At 40.2% G+C, this 19,276-nt stretch overlaps 1 protein-coding gene across 1 annotated transcript in view; it reads left to right on the top strand.

Annotated features, from left to right (window-relative positions):
- The window catches only part of LOC137953168 (aspartate--tRNA ligase, chloroplastic/mitochondrial), a 33,520-nt gene that overhangs the window by 795 nt on the left and 13,449 nt on the right, over nt 1-19,276 (top strand). The window contains exons 2-10 of the mRNA XM_068800424.1: nt 502-645; nt 812-925; nt 2,454-2,561; nt 11,009-11,080; nt 12,182-12,273; nt 13,122-13,242; nt 13,355-13,477; nt 14,319-14,514; nt 14,600-14,787. Of these exons, the coding sequence (XP_068656525.1) occupies nt 502-645; nt 812-925; nt 2,454-2,561; nt 11,009-11,080; nt 12,182-12,273; nt 13,122-13,242; nt 13,355-13,477; nt 14,319-14,514; nt 14,600-14,787 (1,158 nt within the window). The remainder of the gene's footprint in view (nt 1-501; nt 646-811; nt 926-2,453; nt 2,562-11,008; nt 11,081-12,181; nt 12,274-13,121; nt 13,243-13,354; nt 13,478-14,318; nt 14,515-14,599; nt 14,788-19,276) is intronic.

Below are 19,276 nucleotides of genomic sequence, written 5' to 3'. Positions count from 1 at the left end.
CATAGAGTCCAGGAATTGCACATGTTGCACTTTTTCTTGTTTCTCTTTTATTCATTTTCAAATGAAAAAATCTGATTGATTGGGAAAACTAGATGCTTGGAGGAACTAATCAGGGATCCTGAACTTGCTTTGTACTCATCTTATACATCAAGAACTTGGCAAGAATTGTTTTATGGGTTCGACTAACTTGATCGAAAAATCAGTTAAGTTTAGCTAATTTCAAGGGTTCTCCACCATTTATTTTGTGTATTTATGCTTCATATTTTTATATAACTTTGCTATTTTGTGGCTTCTTCCGTGTTAAATATGATTATGCCACCTTTGTTCTTTAGTGGCTTGTTCGCTGTTATCTGGTCTTAAAAGATTCTTGGCCTGGGATTTGTTGTTTTCAAAATTTGCCACATATATATTGTTAGTACTTGCTTTACGCTTGAGAATGACATTTGTATGTGACCTTTAATAATTTTACGGTCTCACAACTATCAGACTTATTCCTTTCAGATTACAACACTTCCAGATAGGTTCCCTGATGCCTATCGTGCTGTGAATAAGCTGAGCCTTGAGTATGTCATAGCTGTGGAGGGTACTGTGCAGTCTCGGCCCAATGAATATGTGAATAAGAAGATGAAAACTGGCATGATAGAGGTTTCTTCTTGGACTGTTTTTTTGGAAGTAAAAATAGTTTTAAGCTTCATGTTACTGGTTCAAAACTCACATTCAGAGTCGCTGTTGATTTTGGAAGTAACGTACATGATTTATATTTCAAGTTTGTTACTTGCTGTTAAATATGTGTTGTTGCCACTATAATCAGATTGTTGCCGAACATGTAGTGCTACTGAACTCTGTAAAACATTCACTTCCCTTCCTGGTGACCACTGCAGCCGATGCAAAGGAGATAGTAACAGAGGAAATCCGCTTGAGGTACCTGATTTAATATTTGACTTTGAAAGAATTTATTTAATTTACTTTCATCTTTTTTATTTATTTTTAATTGCTTCTATGTGAAAAGATGCAATATTAGATGGATTAAAGGAGAAGAAAGGGAGAAAATTAGGAGACGAGAGAGTGGGAGAAGCAGCACTTAAGCCTGCGTTGAATGAGGGCTCAGAAATCGAGATTTCTTGTAATAATCTCACTTACGTAAAAAATACAAAGAAAAAACAATTCTGCCCTTCACTACAAACACACTCATAACTTCATAATACAAGGTAGAATTCAATGAAAATTAAAAACTAGAATCCTAATATGAAGTCTAGCTTGCCGTAACTTTATGAGACCCAAATGAGTATGTGAAATGATCAAAATACCCCTATATCAGGATTTTAACGTTGTGAATTTGTTTCAATCGTCTTTTCTTCTTTTTATGCTCGTTGCCATGTAGTTGGCTGCTTTATGTCTTTTTCTTTTGCTTAAAAATTTCACAATGATGTCAATGAATGTATCCTCTGGTTTGGCCTTGGCAATTGAACACAATGACATTTTATGGACTCTTTTGTTTAAACAGTCACTTTCACAAGTACATATTGTATATCTGAAGGTCCCGCAAGTATAGCCCTAGAAAAGAAGAGCAGGGGGGGGGGGGGGGGGGGGGGGGGAGGTGTTTGTATAATAGGTTTATAAGCTTTAATGACTAATTTTTAACTTGTCTCCCTATATTGTGCTCTAATTCAGAAATTCAATTAATATGAAATAAAAATTTAATATTTAATGCAAAGAACAATACACCCACAATCATGCAAAAAGATTTATAATGGTTCACAACCCAAACTTAGGTTGTTATATTCACTCCAAAATGTGTTTGTACACTTTGGAATTGATTTAACTATGAAAAACCAAATAGAACTGATAAACTATTGACTGCAAAGGTCAAATTAAAGCAATTACCCTCTAAGGAACTTGTTACACCAAATCAGGCACAAATTCCTAGACCCATAAAGGATTTTTCAATGCACAAACACAACTCAACCCCCAAAAGTTAATTGAGTGAGGTTTTGGACAAGGTATGTCCAATTATGATGCACATTTTTTTTGCTTTACTGGGGAAGGTCAAATTATGCCTCTTAATAGGCTGATATTATTATAATATGAAGAAAAGTCAATATACCCAGCCTAAGTGATCCTACTATTGCAAAAGCAGCTCAAATTCAATTTCAGATGAACGATTTTAAAGTGAAAGGCACAATGAGATTGTGCTGCTTCATGAAAACTTCAATTGAGAGCCAAATTTGAAAAATCGAGCCCCAAATCAAATGCTTAACTCAATGAAATGGTTTTAGAGTAAGTGAACCCAAGTTTAACATAGAAAGACTTAGCACAAACATATATTTTGAAAGTAAGTCAACACTATATTTGTATTTATTCTTTTTTTTTTTGAAATGATGCTAGTATTTATTCTTTGTTACCATTACACTATCATTTCTTTGAGAATTGCATTTCTTTGTGATGTCAGGTACCGATATCTTGATTTACGCAGAGAGCAAATGAACTACAACATAATGTTGCGATATAGAGTTGTTAAGATTATCCGACATTTTCTAGAAGATGTTCATGGTTTCTTAGAGGTACTATCCATATTCTTTTACGAGTCATTACATATAAACCTATTCTTTAAATACAATTGAACTCTGCATGTTCATTCTTGCAGATTTTGTACTTTCTTCCGTTAATTTTAGTTTTTGGCTTTTCTGGTGGTAGGATGTAATAGAGTCCTTCTTTACAGAAGCTTTAGCATTGTCTGCGTTTTTAGTTCTACGAATTTGTATGCCACCTTCCGCATTGCCATTCGGTTCTTTGTTGGGGATGGCTCCAATCTGCGTTTCTGGACAGATTGGTGGTCGGGCGATGGCTCTCTTGCCTTGTTTTTTCCACCTCTGCTTCAGCTCACCACCAGCCGTGATTTATCTATCTCTGACATTTGGGGGAATGACTCATGGAATCTTTGCCTTAGACGCACCCTTAAGGAAGCCATTTTTGTATGTGGCTTGATTGATAGCCTTGGTAGTGTTATAGTCCACCCTCAGACGGCTGACCGGATGATCTGTCTCCTTAACGACAGCGGGTGATTCTCGGTCTCCTTGGCCTACCGCCATCTTATGGGATGGACTCGGCCGACCGCCCCCCACCCGGTAACTTTTGTTTGGCGCCTCTCGGCCCTACCCAAGGTGAAGTTTTTTCTCTAGAGTTCCTGCCGCAACAAGATCCTCTCTGCAGACAACCTTATCAGCTGCAGTAACACCACTCCCGATCCTCTCTGCCCCTTCTGCGGGACGGTGTTACGGTCCCGGATCTGACACGTGGATTCTTTGGAAGGATCTGCAATCTGCCACGGATTACCGTACGGATAGTAAGGATTGAAGGAAGACATGGAGAACGAAAACGAAAGATCAAGCAAAAGGGAAGCTTGAAAACCCTAGAGCTCGTTGAGGAGAACTCTAAGCCTCTTTACGCTAAATTTAACCTAATTCTTAATACTTCAATGCTTCTATTTTTCATTAGTCTTACCTCTTAAATAGGGTTCACCCGGTTAGGGTTTACAATAAAATATTCCAAAAATACCCCTATAAATAAAATATTCCAAAATACCCCTATAAATAAAATATTCCAAAAATACCCCTATGACCTAAAACTGAAATAAAATAAATTAAATTAAAGAAAACACTAAAATAATAATGTTATTGTGTGCATAACATTACACCCCCCTTGGAAAACGAGCTTGTCCTCAAGCTCGGAAGTAGTGTCTGTATGCCGACGTCTTCACCGGTGCTGAAGTAGCATCCGCGAAAGTTATGACGCCCCCTCTGTTTGCCCGCTTCCTTTTTTTTTTTTGGGGGGGGGGGCTGGTCCGAGTTAACCTGGGTTGACCCGGTTCAGGAACCCGGTCCGGCTTGCGACTCAGCGGACCGGGACGATTAAATTTTCCTAAGTTTGGAAAATTTAATCGGGAGTCGTCGTCTTCCTTCGGCGGCTCCCGAACTCTGCGGCCGGCAGTTCCATTCCTCACGGCACCGACGAAGTCCGGCGATTGGCTTCTTCTTCCTCTCTCCCGGCACCGACGGAATCGCCTGATTTTCCGGTGATGAAGAGCAGCCCATTGGGGCTTCGCTTCGCCGATGGGAGAGTTGCCGAGACAGAGGGCTCTCGGAATATCGCCGACGGTTCTGCTGGAATGTCGCCGACGGGTCTTCTGCTGAATTGTCGCCGACGGTCTTCTGCGGAAATATCTTCGACGATCTTCTGTTGGAATGTTGACGATTTTGTTGTTGGAATGTCGCCGAACAGGGCGGAATTGTCGCCGACGGAGTCTCATGCTGCTCCTGCGGTGACTAGCAGCCCTTGGAGGCTTCGCCGATTGGAATTTTGCCGAGACAGACTCTCGGAAATATTTCCCGGTGGGAATGGCCGGGAAATTTTTCCCTTCCCGTGCAGAACGGAAATTTTCCCCCTCCCGTGCGGAACGGAAATTTTCCCCATTGGCTTGTTGCCGTGAGCAGGTTTTAGGGACTGATTTCTGTTGATTTTCTGCGTCCGCCTCTCGAGACGAATTTTTTGATTTTTCCGGCCATGGGCCGTTCTGCCCGTCCGAGATAGAGAATTGAGGTCGTATGACCTGTTTTGCTGCAACAACAAGTTTCTCCCTTCCATAACGTTCAATGGAAGCATCTAACCGTGCTCGTATTTTCTCCAATTCCTTACCCATAGTGATCCATCTTTCTTGGGATATAGAATACCAGTTGTTACGGTCCCGGATCTGACACGTGGATTCTTTGGAAGGATCTGCAATCTGCCACGGATTACCGTACGGATAGTAAGGATTGAAGGAAGACATGGAGAACGAAAACGAAAGATCAAGCCAAAGGGAAGCTTGAAAACCCTAGAGCTCGTTGAGGAGAACTCTAAGCCTCTTTACGCTAAATTTAACCTAATTCTTAATACTTCAATGCTTCCTTTTCTCATTACTCTTACCCCTTAAATAGGGTTCACCCTGTTAGGGTTTAATAAAATATTACAGAAATATCCCTATGAATAAAATATTCCAAAAATATTCCTATTAATAAATAATTCCAAAAATACCCCTATGGCCTAAACTGAAATAAAATAAGGTAAATTAAATAAAACAACTAAAATAATAATGTTATTGCGTGCATAACATTGTTGTTACGGTCCCGGATCTGACACGTGGATTCTTTGGAAGGATCTGCAATCTGCCACGGATTACCGTACGGATAGTAAGGATTGAAGGAAGACATGGAGAACGAAAACGAAAGATCAATCCAAAGGGAAGCTTGAAAACCCTAGAGCTCGTTGAGGAGAACTCTAAGCCTCTTTACGCTAAATTTAACCTAATTCTTAATACTTCCATGCTTCCTTTTCTCATTACTCTTACCCCTTAAATAGGGTTCACCCTGTTAGGGTTTAATAAAATATTACAGAAATATCCCTATGAATAAAATATTCCAAAAATATCCCTATTAATAAATAATTCCAAAAATACCCCTATGGCCTAAACTGAAATAAAATAAAGTAAATTAAATAAAACAACTAAAATAATAATGTTATTGCGTGCATAACATTACACCCCCCTTGGAAGACGAGCTTGTCCTCAAGCTCGGAAGTAGTGTTTGTATGCCGACGTCTCCACCGGTGCCATAGTAGCATCCGCGATAGCTATAACCCCCTTCAGGATTTTTTTTTGGGCCCGGTCCGAGTTAACCTGGGTTGACTCGGTTCAGGAACCCGGTCCAGCGCACGACCCCCTCTTCTGGATGCCAATTTTTTTTTTTTTTTTGTGCCGGTCCGAGTTAACCTGGGTTCACTCGGTTCATGAACCCGGTCCGGCGTGCGACTCAGCAGACCGGGCCGATTAAATTTTCCTTAAGTTAGGAAAATTTAATCGGGAGTCGTCTTCTTCCTTCGGCTCCCGAACTCTACGGCCGGCGGTTCCGTTCCTCACGACACCGATGAAGTCCGTCGACGGGCGTCTTCTTCCTCTCTCCCAGCACCGACGGAATCGCAGCCCGTCGGGGCTTCGCCACCTGGATAGTTTCCGAGACAGAGGGGTCTCGGAAACTCGTGAATCGTCGTTGCTCAGCCTCCGGGAATCGAGATCCCTTGCGGAAAAGTTTCTTACGGCGCCGACGAACTATCCTGCTTCGCCGGTGGCGACGAGAAGCCCGTTGGGGCTTCGCCGCTGGGAGCATTGCCGAGACAGAGAACCTCTGTTTCTCAGCCCCCCGGAACAGAGCCCAGCGGAAATTCCGTCGGAAATTTTGCCTACGACGCCGACGGAATTTTCTATTCCCCTTCGATTTCAGATTTTCGGTCATCCCAAAATCCTCCGGTGCCGACGATTTCGGGATTTCCTCTGTTAGGAAATCACCTCCCTGCTGCAGCTTAGGTGTGGAGATACGCACGGCGTCCATTGGGAAACGGTGATCCTCTTCTGTTTTTGAAATTCCGGTGTATCGTTGGATTTTGGATTTTTGGAGAGCTTTCTCGAGACAGTCTTCTGTTCGTCCGAGGGAGCTTCTGCGTCTTTTGTGCGGCTGTCATGCTCGGCGAATTCAGGTCGTGTGACCTGTTTTGCGGCAGCGTGTGGCTCCCTTGTCCAGCATTCCATGAAAATTTCATATAATGCTCGTGCTTCTCCAAATTGTTTACATAGTTTATCCGTGGAATTGTATACCTTCTCTATGCAAGCTTGTGTTCCTTCTTGAGATATAGAATAATTCATTGTGTTCCCGCTCTGATACCAGTTTCTCCCTTCCATATGAAGGAACACAAGCTTGCATAGAGAAGGTATACAATTCCACGGATAAACTATGTAAACAATTTGGAGAAGCACGAGCATTATATGAAATTTTCATGGAATGCTGGACAAGGGAGCCACGCGCTGCCGCAAAACAGGTCACACGACCTGAATTCGCCGAGCATGACAGCCGCACAGAAGACGCAGAAGCTCCCTCGGACGAACAGAAGACTGTCTCGAGAAAGCTCTCCAAAAATCCAAAATCCAACGGCGGATACACCGGAATTTCAAAAACAGAAGAGGATCACCGTTTCCCAATGGACGCCGTGCGTATCTCCACACCTAAGCTGCAGCAGGGAGGTGATTTCCTAACAGAGGAAATCCCGAAATCGTCGGCACCGGAGGATTTTGGGATGACCGAAAATCTGAAATCGGAGGGGAATAGAAAATTCCGTCGGCGTCGTAGGCAAAATTTCTGACGGAATTTCCGCTGGGCTCTATTCCGGGTGGGCTGAGAAACAGAGGTTCTCTGTCTCGGCAATGCTCCCAGCGGCGAAACCCCAACGGGCTTCTCGTCGCCACCGGCGAAGCAGGATAGTTCGTCGGCGCCGTAAGAAACTTTTCTGCAAGGGATCTCGATTCCGGGAGGCTGAGCAACGACGATTCACGAGTTTCCGAGATCCCTCTGTCTTGGAAACTATCCAGGTGGCGAAGCCCCGACGGGCTGCGATTCCGTCGGTGCTGGGAGAGAGGAAGAAGACGCCCGTCGCCGGACTTCGTCGGTGCCGGGAGAGAGGAAGAAGAAGCCAATCGCCGGACTTCGTCGGTGCCGTGAGGAATGGAACTGCCGGCCGCAGAGTTCGGGAGCCGCCGAAGGAAGACGATGACTCCCGATTAAATTTTCCTAACTTAGGAAAATTTAATCGTCCCGGTCCACTGAGTCGCAAGCCGGACCGGGTTCCTGAACCGGGTCAACCCAGGTTAACTCGGACCAGCCCCCCCCACCAAAAAAAAAAAAAAAAAAAAGGAAGCGGGCAAACAGAGGGGGCGTCATAACTTTCGCGGATGCTACTTCAGCACCGGTGAAGACGTCGGCATATAGACACTACTTTCGAGCTTGAGGACAAACTCGTTTTCCAAGGGGGGTGTAATGTTATGCACACAATAACATTATTATTTTAGTGTTTTCTTTAATTTACTTTATTTTATTTCAGTTTTAGGTCATAGGGGTATTTTTGGAATATTTTATTTATAGGGGTATTTTGGAATATTTTATTGTAAACCCTAACCGGGTGAACCTTATTTAAGGGGTAAGACTAATGAGAAATAGAAGCATTGAAGTGTTAAGAATTAGGTTAAATTTAGCGTAAAGAGGCTTAGAGTTCTCCTCAACGAGCTCTAGGGCTTTCAAGCTTCCCTTTGGCTTGATCTTTCGTTTTCGTTCTCCATGTCTGCCTTCAATCCTTACTATCCGTACGGTAATCCGTGGCAGATTGCAGATCCTTCCAAAGAATCCACGTGTCAGATCCGGGACCGTAACAGACGGAGGCTGAAATTGTGAGTCATCTTCTACTCCACTGTGGCTTCGCCTGGAAGGTGTGGACTTACATGATTATTGATAATATGGGTCTCAACTTCTGCACCCCACTTGACCTGAGCACTATGCGTCGTTTCTCTTCTGGGACCTGCCTTCTCGGCCTGGGCAAGCTTCTGATAGCTGCTTGCATTGCTTTTGTCCCTTGGTGCCTTTGGAAAGAGAGGAACTCCGACGGTTTGATTGTACTTTCTGCTCTGCTGCTGAGGTCTCCTACACCGCCACAAGGCTCATCTCTACATGGATCCGCACCCGGAAAGAATTTGCCTGCCTCTCTTGTTCCCCCGTTTGCACCAATTGGAAGATTATTGCTCAGATGTTCGTCCCCTCTACTCCCCGCCGAGTTGCTGTTTGGGAGCCTCCTCCCACCGGTAATTATAAGCTGAATTTTGATGGTAGCGCCTTTGGGAACCCTGGTTTGGCTGGCTTTGGCGGGGTATTTTTGATCTGGGCGGCACTGCCATACTCTTTTACTCTAGCTCTCTTGAAACTGCTTACTCAACCATTGCTGAGCTCTCTGGTCCCCTTCACGGTTTGCGTATTTTTCAAAACCGCTTCAGTGGTCCCCTTATTGTTGAGGGAGATTCCAAGGTCGTCATCGAATGGTGCTCCAGTACATCTTTCCCTCCATGGCGTCACTGGCAAATTTTTCTTGATATTTTGGACATTGTTTCCACCATTTCTTGTACTTGGTCTCATGTACTTAGATCAACCAATTCAGCTGCTGATTTGTGTGCTAAACTAGCCCCCCCCCCCCCTTTCAATCTCTTGTTGTTAGGGGATGCCTCCCTTGATGTGTCTTCCCTTTCTTTGAAATAAAATTATCATCATTTCAAAAAAAAGTTCTAAGAATTTGTATGCACCAAATGACTTGTCCCACTGATTTGGTGGAAATATGCTCATTTGTTTTCCCAGAAATTTGTACACACTAGATAAAATGGTTGGTGTGAACATTCTATTTTAAACTCCCTTTTTTTTAAATAGTTAGAATTTCATTTAGAAGGAGAGAATAAGGAGTGACATGACAGGTGAAGGAGTGCTGATGACCTTAGGCACAAGAGTAAGTACATTATCAAAGAGCAAAATAAACACCAATTTACATCAAAGGGGAAAGAATGCCACTCCTGAATAACATCTAGTGTAACACCATGCTAGCCAACAAGTGCACCTTCGAGTTAGCAGAATGCACTACATGTACTCACTGAACTTGAAGGGAAGAGGAAAGATCCACTCTTTCTTAAAAAATGTGAAGAAAACACAAAGAGGGCCTCTTTCTAGATGAAAACCAACAGTTGATAACCAAAGAGTCCCCTTTCATGAGTAAGGGTTGTGTAAAATGCTGCTTATAATTCTGATTACCACAAAGATGGGTACGAAGCTTTGCCTCAGAGGCGTAACATCAACCAAATGGAGTAGAACAAAATCTTAAGAACATTGGTTGAATGATCCCGAATGGCATCTCCACCTCCCATGGGTTCTGGATTACCCATAGAACTACTGCCAAAATTCAGTTTAAATCAACCTGGAGGAGGGGGTCCCACTGTCCAATGTGAGGGACCTCCTGTTCTGAAGAAGACGCGATATTTTGCCAATGCATTAAACATTATTATTCTTTTCCTTCCAAATTGCTCTAACCACCGCCGAAAATGAGGGTTACGACAAAATCAGACCTGGTTTAGAAAGAGGCCTTTTTAAAATTCAAAACATGAAATCTGAAAAGGTCAATGGGAAACATACTTGAAAACCCAATTTAGGGAAGAGAGAACCCACAAAGACTGTGCAAAAGTGCAATGAGTGAAAGGATGATTATTTGTTTCTTCAAAGCTGCTACACAGTTTACAACTCAAATCAGGAATCACCTGGCCCCTTCTACAAAGCTGGTCCATGATTAGAACACAGTCCTTAAGGGCACACCATAAAAAAACATCTTAGGAAAAGGGTAGCTGCCAGACCAGTGAAGAACCTTCCTATCCAAGAGGGGGAAAGATACGTGAAGCAGACTCATAATAGGAGGAGACATAGTCGTGACCAGAAGCACCTCAGCTTCCAAATTAACTCGTAGCCTAGAGCCACTAACATAATGTGTTTTCAGGCAAAGGCAACCAATCTCCTCCATCTCATCCTCCATTGGGTTCCTAAGAAAATAAAAGATCCATGATTCATTAGTGTAAACCTGCCACACTAGGATCTCATGATTCCTAACAAGGGAAAAGAGAGATGGAAAGCCTCATTGAGACCTTTATAACGTATCCATTCATCAAATAAAAAACAAACAGTGGAACCATCTGTTACATGGGAACTAAGCCTTTTGTTTTGTTTTTGTATAACAATGACAAAGGAGAATTCTTTTGTTTTTTTAAATGAGAATTCATTAATAAGAAAACTCCCAGGGAGGAAGATTTTAAACTCATTTAAGGCTATAATTTAGATAATTTCTCTCTTCAACCCTGAATTTCATGGCCTTGTAGCTCTTCATTGACTGGTGGTCTTGTTTTTGTTGGATGCTCACTGGCTGGCTATTCTGGTGGAGCTTCTCACAATAGATTTTTTTTTTTTTTTTTTTTGTTATGCTTTAGTTTTGCAGGTTTAATTTGTTTGACACAATTTTTTATGGCTATAATTGTGTATCGTTCTCTATTTAACCTATTTTTCTCGTGGTTATAAGGTAGATTGAGACTCCAATCCTATCTAGATCTACACCTGAAGGTGCTCGGGATTATCTAGTACCTTCACGAATTCAGGTAGTTGAGCTTTCTTATTTATTTCCGTAGTACAACTATTTTTCTTTTCATTATTGTTGAGCTTGCATGTGGCTAGCCTTCTCATCTCATATTCTTGTATCTTTTCCCCTTTCTTAATGAAATTCTTATTATTTGTATTCAATCTTTTTCCATCTCTCTTTTTTTGTATTTTTTTTTTGTTTTTTTAGAAAATACATCCAGGGGTATTTTGGTCATTTTATCACTTCAGTGGTTAATTTTCTTTACGTAATCTTTTTCTGTATGTTAAATTATATCTGTGGCTAAATTTTCATTTACATTGGATGTGTAGTTAGGGAGATATAAGGAGATTAAGGTTTATTAAGTCTATAGGGGCATTTTTGTAATTTGTAACTCAAAATGCTTATTTAAGGAGTCTGGAAATTCGTGCACAGTTCCCAGGTCCACCATTCATGCTCTTCAGAAAACTCTTCTTCTATTTTGTCCTTTTTTCTCTCAATTTTCTCCTCTTCTTTCACCCAAATCTTGATTTTTACATGTTTTTTAGAGGTGTTGTCATTTCTCTTGTTTAATACAATTTTTTTTACACAGTTCTTTCTATTCAGTAAAAGAAATGCATAACCATTTCCACATTTATTTTTCCCTCTTCTCATCTTGATTGCAAGTGTTTTCTTCCAGTACTATTATAACCCATTCATTAGGGAATAAAGTTAAGGAAAGAATGGCTTCACTCAAATTTCCCTAATAGTTGTATTTTTCTATGTGGTCTTTCCTGCTTGGGAGTTTAACACTTTTAGGTCATCTTTTTTTGGGGTGAACTGCTTCAGTTGTTTGTTCTGGAGCCACAAGCACTGATTGACACCACATGCTGTTTATGTGAATTGGCGTTTCTTCTCTTAGATTATCATTCCTCCATCAAAATATTATATTTTGAAGAATACATGTAACAACTTGTTAAACCACAAAATGATTTTTGGAGTGGCCTTTCAGTTCTTTGGTCCTTGTCACTGTCACTGTCACTGAAGGTGCTATTTTTAATTATACATGATTGCTTATTTACATGGTTTACTATTAAAAATACCATATTTATCTGATTTTTTATAAACTTTGGTATTTTTGAAGCCAGGAATGTTCTATGCGTTACCTCAAAGTCCACAATTGTTTAAACAGATGCTGATGGTCTCTTCCTTTGACAAATATTATCAAATAGCCAGGTAATTTTGCAAAATCATATCCATAAAGAACTTTTTTTTTTTTTTGAGTAAAAGGTGTAGAAGCTAATAAGAAGAGTGAAGAGTACAATACCTGGCTAAAAAAAGGTCTTCCTCCACAACAAGGGGTTGGAGTGAAACACCTAATTTAGCCTGAGTGTCTACTAAATGATTAGATGATCTAGGAATGTATTTCTAGTTACAGTTTCATTGAGAAATTAAATTACAAATATAAAAAAAACAGACCCAGTGCCGCCAAGGAGGATTAATGGACTTCGCACACCAGTTGATAATAATTTTCGAGTCGCCTTCTATGCAGAGAGGGCCCGCCAGACGTTGCTTGAATAGTTTCAGTCCATTAAACAGTCCAGAGAGTTCAGCCGTGGTTGAGTTCATAAAGAACTAATTTCCATATTCATTGTCAAAGTCATTTTGTGTGGTGTAGTTTTTGTTGTGCGAAAGCATTTTGTTACTTCATAATGGGGTTTAGTGGTTGCTTTTGAGGATGCTCATATGGTAGCTTTTGCTCATCCCATATAGGAGTGTTTGGTTTTCGGATGTGGCTGATGGGTTCATTAGATGCACGTTTTTCCTCCCTTTATTTTTTTAAACTAAAATTAGCGTAATGCATAAAAAGGGGAATATGCTGTAATACTGAACAACTAATGTAGTTTTGATTTTCTTGTTTAGGAGAGGCTTGAATTCTCTTTCTGCGTGAAAAATCGGTGGACATGCTGTCTGATTCAATTTTTTTTTATATAAAGAAAAAGAAAAAGAAAAAGAAAAAGATAGCTGTCTGATTGTTTTTCGATTGGTGTTACCATTCTAATCCCTATGTTTATTGTTTTTAGATGTTTTAGAGATGAAGACCTAAGAGCAGATCGCCAACCGGAGTTCACGCAACTAGATATGGAAATGGCTTTCATGCCTATGGAAGACATGTTGAGACTTAATGAGGATTTGATAAGACATGTTTGCCCTTGTTGCTTGCAAGAATTCTTTTTAAATCTTTACCCAATCCTTGTTTTACTTAAAAATAGGATAATGCTTTAGAGAACTAATGCAGTCAGTTGTTCTTTGACAGGTATTTGAGGAGATAAAGGGAATCCAACTGCCTGACCCCTTTCCAAGACTTACATATGCTGAAGCAATAAGCCGTTATGGGACAGACAGGCCCGATATTCGTTTTGGCATGGAGCTGAAAGAAGTACTCTCTGTTTTACTTTCTTATTATCAAATAGAATACTGTATTTTTTGAAAATATAGTCCCTTGTCCAAAATGAAAGTCACAAGGTACAGTAACAACATCTATAGCTAGACATTTTGGGATAAACCTGAACCCAAGTTTAACACTAAGCTTGATTATTCTATTCTGTATTGGAAACTTCATCCATTTCCTTGTTGGCCTTTATATAGTTCTTGCAATTATCAATTTTTTTGAATGTTGCTATTATTGATTTAGATCACATAAAATCTTGTCTTATACCCGATAACGATCATATCGGACATGTCCAAACTGTCTTTTTGCCACATCCCTGTATGTTCTCTATGTTCAATCTGAATCTTGCTCTTTGTTGTTTTTACAACTCATCTATGCCAAAATTTTCGTGTTGCAAACTTATCTTTTGCAAATGATTTATTTAAAAATACAGATTTAAAAGAAATGGTTTTAAAAAAAAAGTAATACATAGATGAAATTCTTTTTGGCAACCTTTTCAAAAAAAAAAGAAAAGATCTTTTTGGCATTAAAGTTTAAGCAATTCCGAAGGGGTTCTATTGATCTGAATATGTGAGAAGGAGATGCCGTGTATGTTGGAAAGATCTTGTGTCTCCAAATGCAAGTCATGGAATCTCCATGGTGGTAGTCGACTTATTCTGTCATTTCATAGGTGGGGAAATAGTAACTACTAGGGGAAAACATTCATTTCTATAAAGGTACTGATAGGGCCTTAACATTTTATTCCGTATTGAGCTGGCATCCTATTTGGTTCATGAAATTTATGCCCTTATCTTTGAGCATCTACTGACCTCTGTAAGTGGGTTTCCAGGTATCTGAGATCTTCTCCAACTCCACTTTCAAGGTATTTGCGGAGACCTTGGCTGGTGGGGGGATTATCAAAGCTTTGTGTGTGCCATCTGGTGTGGAGAGATATTCTAACACAGCCCTTAAAAAGGGTGAAATCTACAATGAAGCAATTAAATGTGGAGCGAAGGGTTTACCCTTTCTCAAGGTCACTAGTGATGGTAGAGAGTTTGCCCTTTGTCAGTTTGTCTTCAAATTTGATTTGAATGCTTTTTTCTATTTTCATTTGTTTGAAAATAATATCAGGAGATCTTGAAGGTATTCAAACATTAGCATCAACTCTAGGAGCTGAAAATAAAGAGCAGCTGTTGAGCGTATTATCTGCAGAACCAGGGGATCTTATCCTGTTTGCTGTTGGGCTTCCATCATCAGTCAATAAGACCCTTGACCGGCTTCGACTGTTCACTGCAGACCAGCTGGGATTGGTCAATGATGTTAGTGCTTATCTTTTATCTTCACTTCTTGTCTTTGATAGTGAACCTTTCACTGCACTTGCAAACACCATGCAGTATATTTGGAGATTCTGCAACGTTTATTTACTTTGAAAGGCGTTACTATCCGTGAAAATTAGATCCAAAGAAAACTTATCTGGCAGTTTGAGCTCAAACAGAACTGTTGGGCTTGCTGATGTTCTCTTTCTGTATGACCCAATTTCTTTTCTTTTCAGATTATGGATGAACCCAGTGTGTGTTAAGAGTGGTTATGATATTGATATTCCCATATGGAGTTTTGAGTGTTCAGTTTCCTTCTCTACTGCTTTTTATAAGTATATTGCTGGATTTTCAATAACTTCTCATTGACCGAAGGTTTCTTTTGTTTGGAAATCTAAAGCACCTCCTAAGGATAACCATTTTATGTGGTTTGCTATGCATAGAAAAATATTAACATATGACGACCTTACAAAAAGAGGCCAGTTTATGGCTAGTTTGTGTAAGTTCAGCAGTGAGGTGGAGGAATGTGCCAATGTCATTCTTTTACACTGCCTGTTCCCAGCATGTTTGGAGTTTCATATGCAGGAAGTTTGGGATTTTTGTATGCTTTCCTCTCTTAATTACAGATTTCATTTCTCAGATTTTTGTTGCCCCTTTTTCAAAGGATGGCTTTCTTTTTGGCACATTTCACTAGCTGTTGTTTTTTGGCTATTGTGGAAAGAAAGGAATTATCAAACATCCAGGGGGGGTTCATCGTTCTATTGGAAGTGTCATTGAGAAGGTGGCTCATTCTATTCTTCCTTAGACTTCCATTTTTGGTCTATTCTCTACTTATCCCAGATTTGTTGTCTGGTGCAATTGGGCTGAGTTAGCTTATTTCACCAGTTCTTCCCTACCCAAATTAGCTACATGGGAGTGCCCTCCATTTGGTTATTACAAGTGGAATTTTTAGGAAAGCTCTGTTGGTAACCCTCGGTGTGCAGAAATTGTAGGAGTTCTTCAAGATCATGATTGTGTGATTGAATTGGTTTAGTTGGGTTTACTGGCAGAAGTGATGCACTTACATCAAAGCTTACTGCCCTTTTGCATGGTGTCAGATACTCTGTTCAAAAGTTTGCAGCTCCTTTAATTGTTGAGGGAGATTCATTCATGGTTCTCTCATGGTTTTCTAGATCTGCCACCCTCGCTTGGAGGCGGAGATGTTGTTATAAGGAAATTTTGCACTTATTGGAAGAGATTGATGTTTCTTGACAATATGTATTTGGATCAGCTGATCATCTAGCTGATGGTTTAGCAAAGTCGAGGGTTGAAAATCCTTGTATTTTGTTGGGGATTATTTTCCCTGAGGACCTCAGCCCATTTTTCAAAAAAAAAAAAAAATGGTGGCCTTTGTTTGGTAGTGGAGATTGTCTCTTTCTCATCATTAGAGGTCAGTTATTGACGTTTGGTGACTTCTATGTTACTGAATTAAAGCTTGGTTTTGCCTTCTTTACTGGTCTCGATGTGGAGACAAGAATTCAAATGTCTTGTTCTGTTCAGAAGTTGGTTTTGGTCTTGTTTGGGAAATTCAACATTAGTTCTCATGGTTAGAAGTTGTTGAAGACTGGTGAAAAACTGTAAATCTATTTTGAATAGGAGCTATTTTGAGTCCTCTTCCAGCAAGGAATATTGTCGACAATTAATCTATATTCTTGGTTGCTTTCCTTATCCATGTTCTTGCAATAGTGAGTCCTGGTTGAGGTAGGCTTTCTCTGTTTAATTGAGAAGACCTCCTTTTTTGCATTGCACATGGCTTCTTTTATTTTAACTTAGGAGCAGCTTTCCTATTTCATTTTTCTTTCCTCTTGAGTTAAAGTCTTTTGTTCGCAGAATATTCCGGCATTTGTCTCCTCTGTTCTCTGTTTGCTAGCATCCTTCTGACAACAGCGGCTGGCTTTCCTCAGTTGTCCCAAGCAGCTGCTGGTGTTGCTTGAAGTTATCAACAACAACATATGCATCTGTTTGTTGTTGTTGGGTGATGCAGGACAATCTTCATTGCTCAGTTTGTTCTCCCTTTGGCAGCCTGTGTGCGTTTCAATTGCTGATGCAGGATAATCTTTCTTGCATAAATTTGTTATGTGATTCTCAAGGCCAATTCTGGCAAACACCAATATTTGACTGGTCAGCACTATATGCTGCTGAATTAAGGTTCTGTTTTTTGTTTCCTCATGCTGTTAGCAATTCTCTAAGTTTAGGTTTCTTTTGTTTTTGTTTGTTTTTGAAGCAAAGAGTAGTCCTTATCTAATGTATGATTTTATCTTGCTATCTGAGCTCTCTTTTACAGTAGCATTAATTTTGTTAGGTGTTTTCTTGGGTCTCTCAGCTCTGTATGTAGGGAGTGGTGCTTGTCAGATATAAAGTCTAGGCTTTCCTTTACGGCACTGATAAAGCTTTTCTATGCTGTAATACTTGGTTTAATTCTGTGACAGTGTGTTATGAGTGTGTTCAAATTCCAATCTCTAAGTCCAACATAATCGGAATTGTTCTTTTTGTTTTCTCTGGCCTTATTGTTGTTAAGGTGGGTCAATCTTGAAGTTTTGTGGGTTAATCTGGTCAATCTCTCTCTTGGTATGCATATGGTTATGGGGTAAGTCATGTATATTCAAGTTTGAGATGTGAAGCCTCAAGTAGTATTTTTTCGGTTGCTATGTCTTTCATCACTTCAAACCAATGCCCATAGACCCATTACCATAATAGTATTTTGTGTCATGCCTTCTCCGAAGGATTGAAGGGTGTATACATGTTTTTGCTGTTGTACAAAGGAGAACATCTAACCAGAGTCGATGAGCATGACCTTCTTCCTCTGTTTCAATTTCTGTCACTGCAAGGGATCGTGGCGAGTTAGAAAATCAGTAAGGGGTTGAGTTCTTGTGTCAGTAGTTGGTAGATGTCAATTTTCTTTTGGTAGATGTGAATTTTTTTCTTTGATAGAGTATGGGTTTTGTTGTTTGGCTAGGGATAGTGTTTCTTTTTCATAGCTCTTATGGATCCCCAACTTGTGGGGGAGAAGTAGATGGAGAAATACAAAGGAAGGAGGTGTTGGAAGGAGCCTACAATGAAGATTTCCAAGAGTGGCAGTGAAATTTTGGTTGGTGAAGTTTTGATCAGAGTTGGTAACCATAACTTTCAAGTAAGGGGGAGAATGGAAGACTAAGAATTTGCAGCAAAAGATATTGAAGGCAAAGGAAGATTGAAGACAGAAAAAATTTCTTTGCATTTCTTTGGTTGCTACGTTTTTCATCACTTTTGAGCAATGCCCTCACACCAATTACCCACAATGGTACTTTATGTCATGCCTTCTTCGAAGAATTGAAGGGTGTACACATGTTTTTGCTGTTGTAGAAAGGAGTACATCTAACCAGAGTCGATGAGCATGACCTTCTTCATTGGCTTCGATTTTTGTCATTGCATGGGGCTGTGTCAAGAATTAATAAGGGGTTGAGTTCTTGCTTCAGTATTTGGTAGATGTCAATTTTCTTCTTTGATAAAGTATGGGTTTTGGTGGTTGGCTAGGGTGATGTTTCTTGTCTAATAGGTCTCTTGGATCCCCAACTTGTGGGGGAAAAGTAGGTGGAGAAGTACGAAAGAAGGAGGTGTTGGGAGGAGCCTACGATGAAGATTTCAAGAGTGGTGGTGAAATTTTGATCAGAGTTGGTGACTTTAACATTCAAGTAAGGGGGAGCATGGAAGACAGAGAATTTGCAACCAAAGGTATTGAAGGCAAAGGAAGATTGAAGATTGAACACAAAGAAATTTTTTCTTTGCATTTCTTCGGTTGCTATGATTTTCATCACTTCGGATCATTGCCCACACACCCATTACTCGCAATAGTACTTTTTGTCATGCCTTCTTCGAAGAATTGAGGGAGTACACATGTTTTTACTGCTATAGAAAGGAGTACATCGAACCTGAGTTAATGAGTATGACCTTTTTCCTTGGCTTTGATTTCAGTTACTGCAAGGGATTGTGATAAGTTACGAAATCATTAAAGGGTTAAGTTCTTGTGTCAGTATTTGGTAGATTAATTTTATTGTTTGATAAAGTATGGGTTTTGTTGGTTCACTAGGGTGATGTTTCTTGTCTAATAGGTATCATGGAGCCCTAACTTGTGGGGGAGAAGTAGGTGGAGAAGTACAAAAGGAGGTGTTGGGAGGAGCCTACAATGAAGATTTCCAAGAGTGGTGGTGAAATTTTGATAAGAGTTGGTGACTTTAACATTCAAGTAAGGGGGAGAATGGAAGACAGAGAATTTGCAGCCAAAGGTATTGAAGGCAAAGGAAGATTGAAGATTGAACACAGAAAAATTTTTCTTTGCATTTCTTCGGTTGTTATGATTTTCATCACTTCGAAGCATTGCTCACACACCCATTACTCGCAATAGTACTTTGTGTCATGCCTTCTCCGAAGAATTGAGGGTGTACACATGTTTTTACTGCTATAGAAAGGAGTACAT

Source organism: Aristolochia californica, unplaced genomic scaffold, assembly GCF_029961685.1.
Source record: "Aristolochia californica isolate CCGP_79_NKW_82.1479 unplaced genomic scaffold, dmAriCali1.0.hap1 SCAF_16, whole genome shotgun sequence".
NCBI lineage: Eukaryota > Viridiplantae > Streptophyta > Magnoliopsida > Piperales > Aristolochiaceae > Aristolochia > Aristolochia californica.
This window is presented reverse-complemented; position numbering and strand designations above follow the sequence as displayed.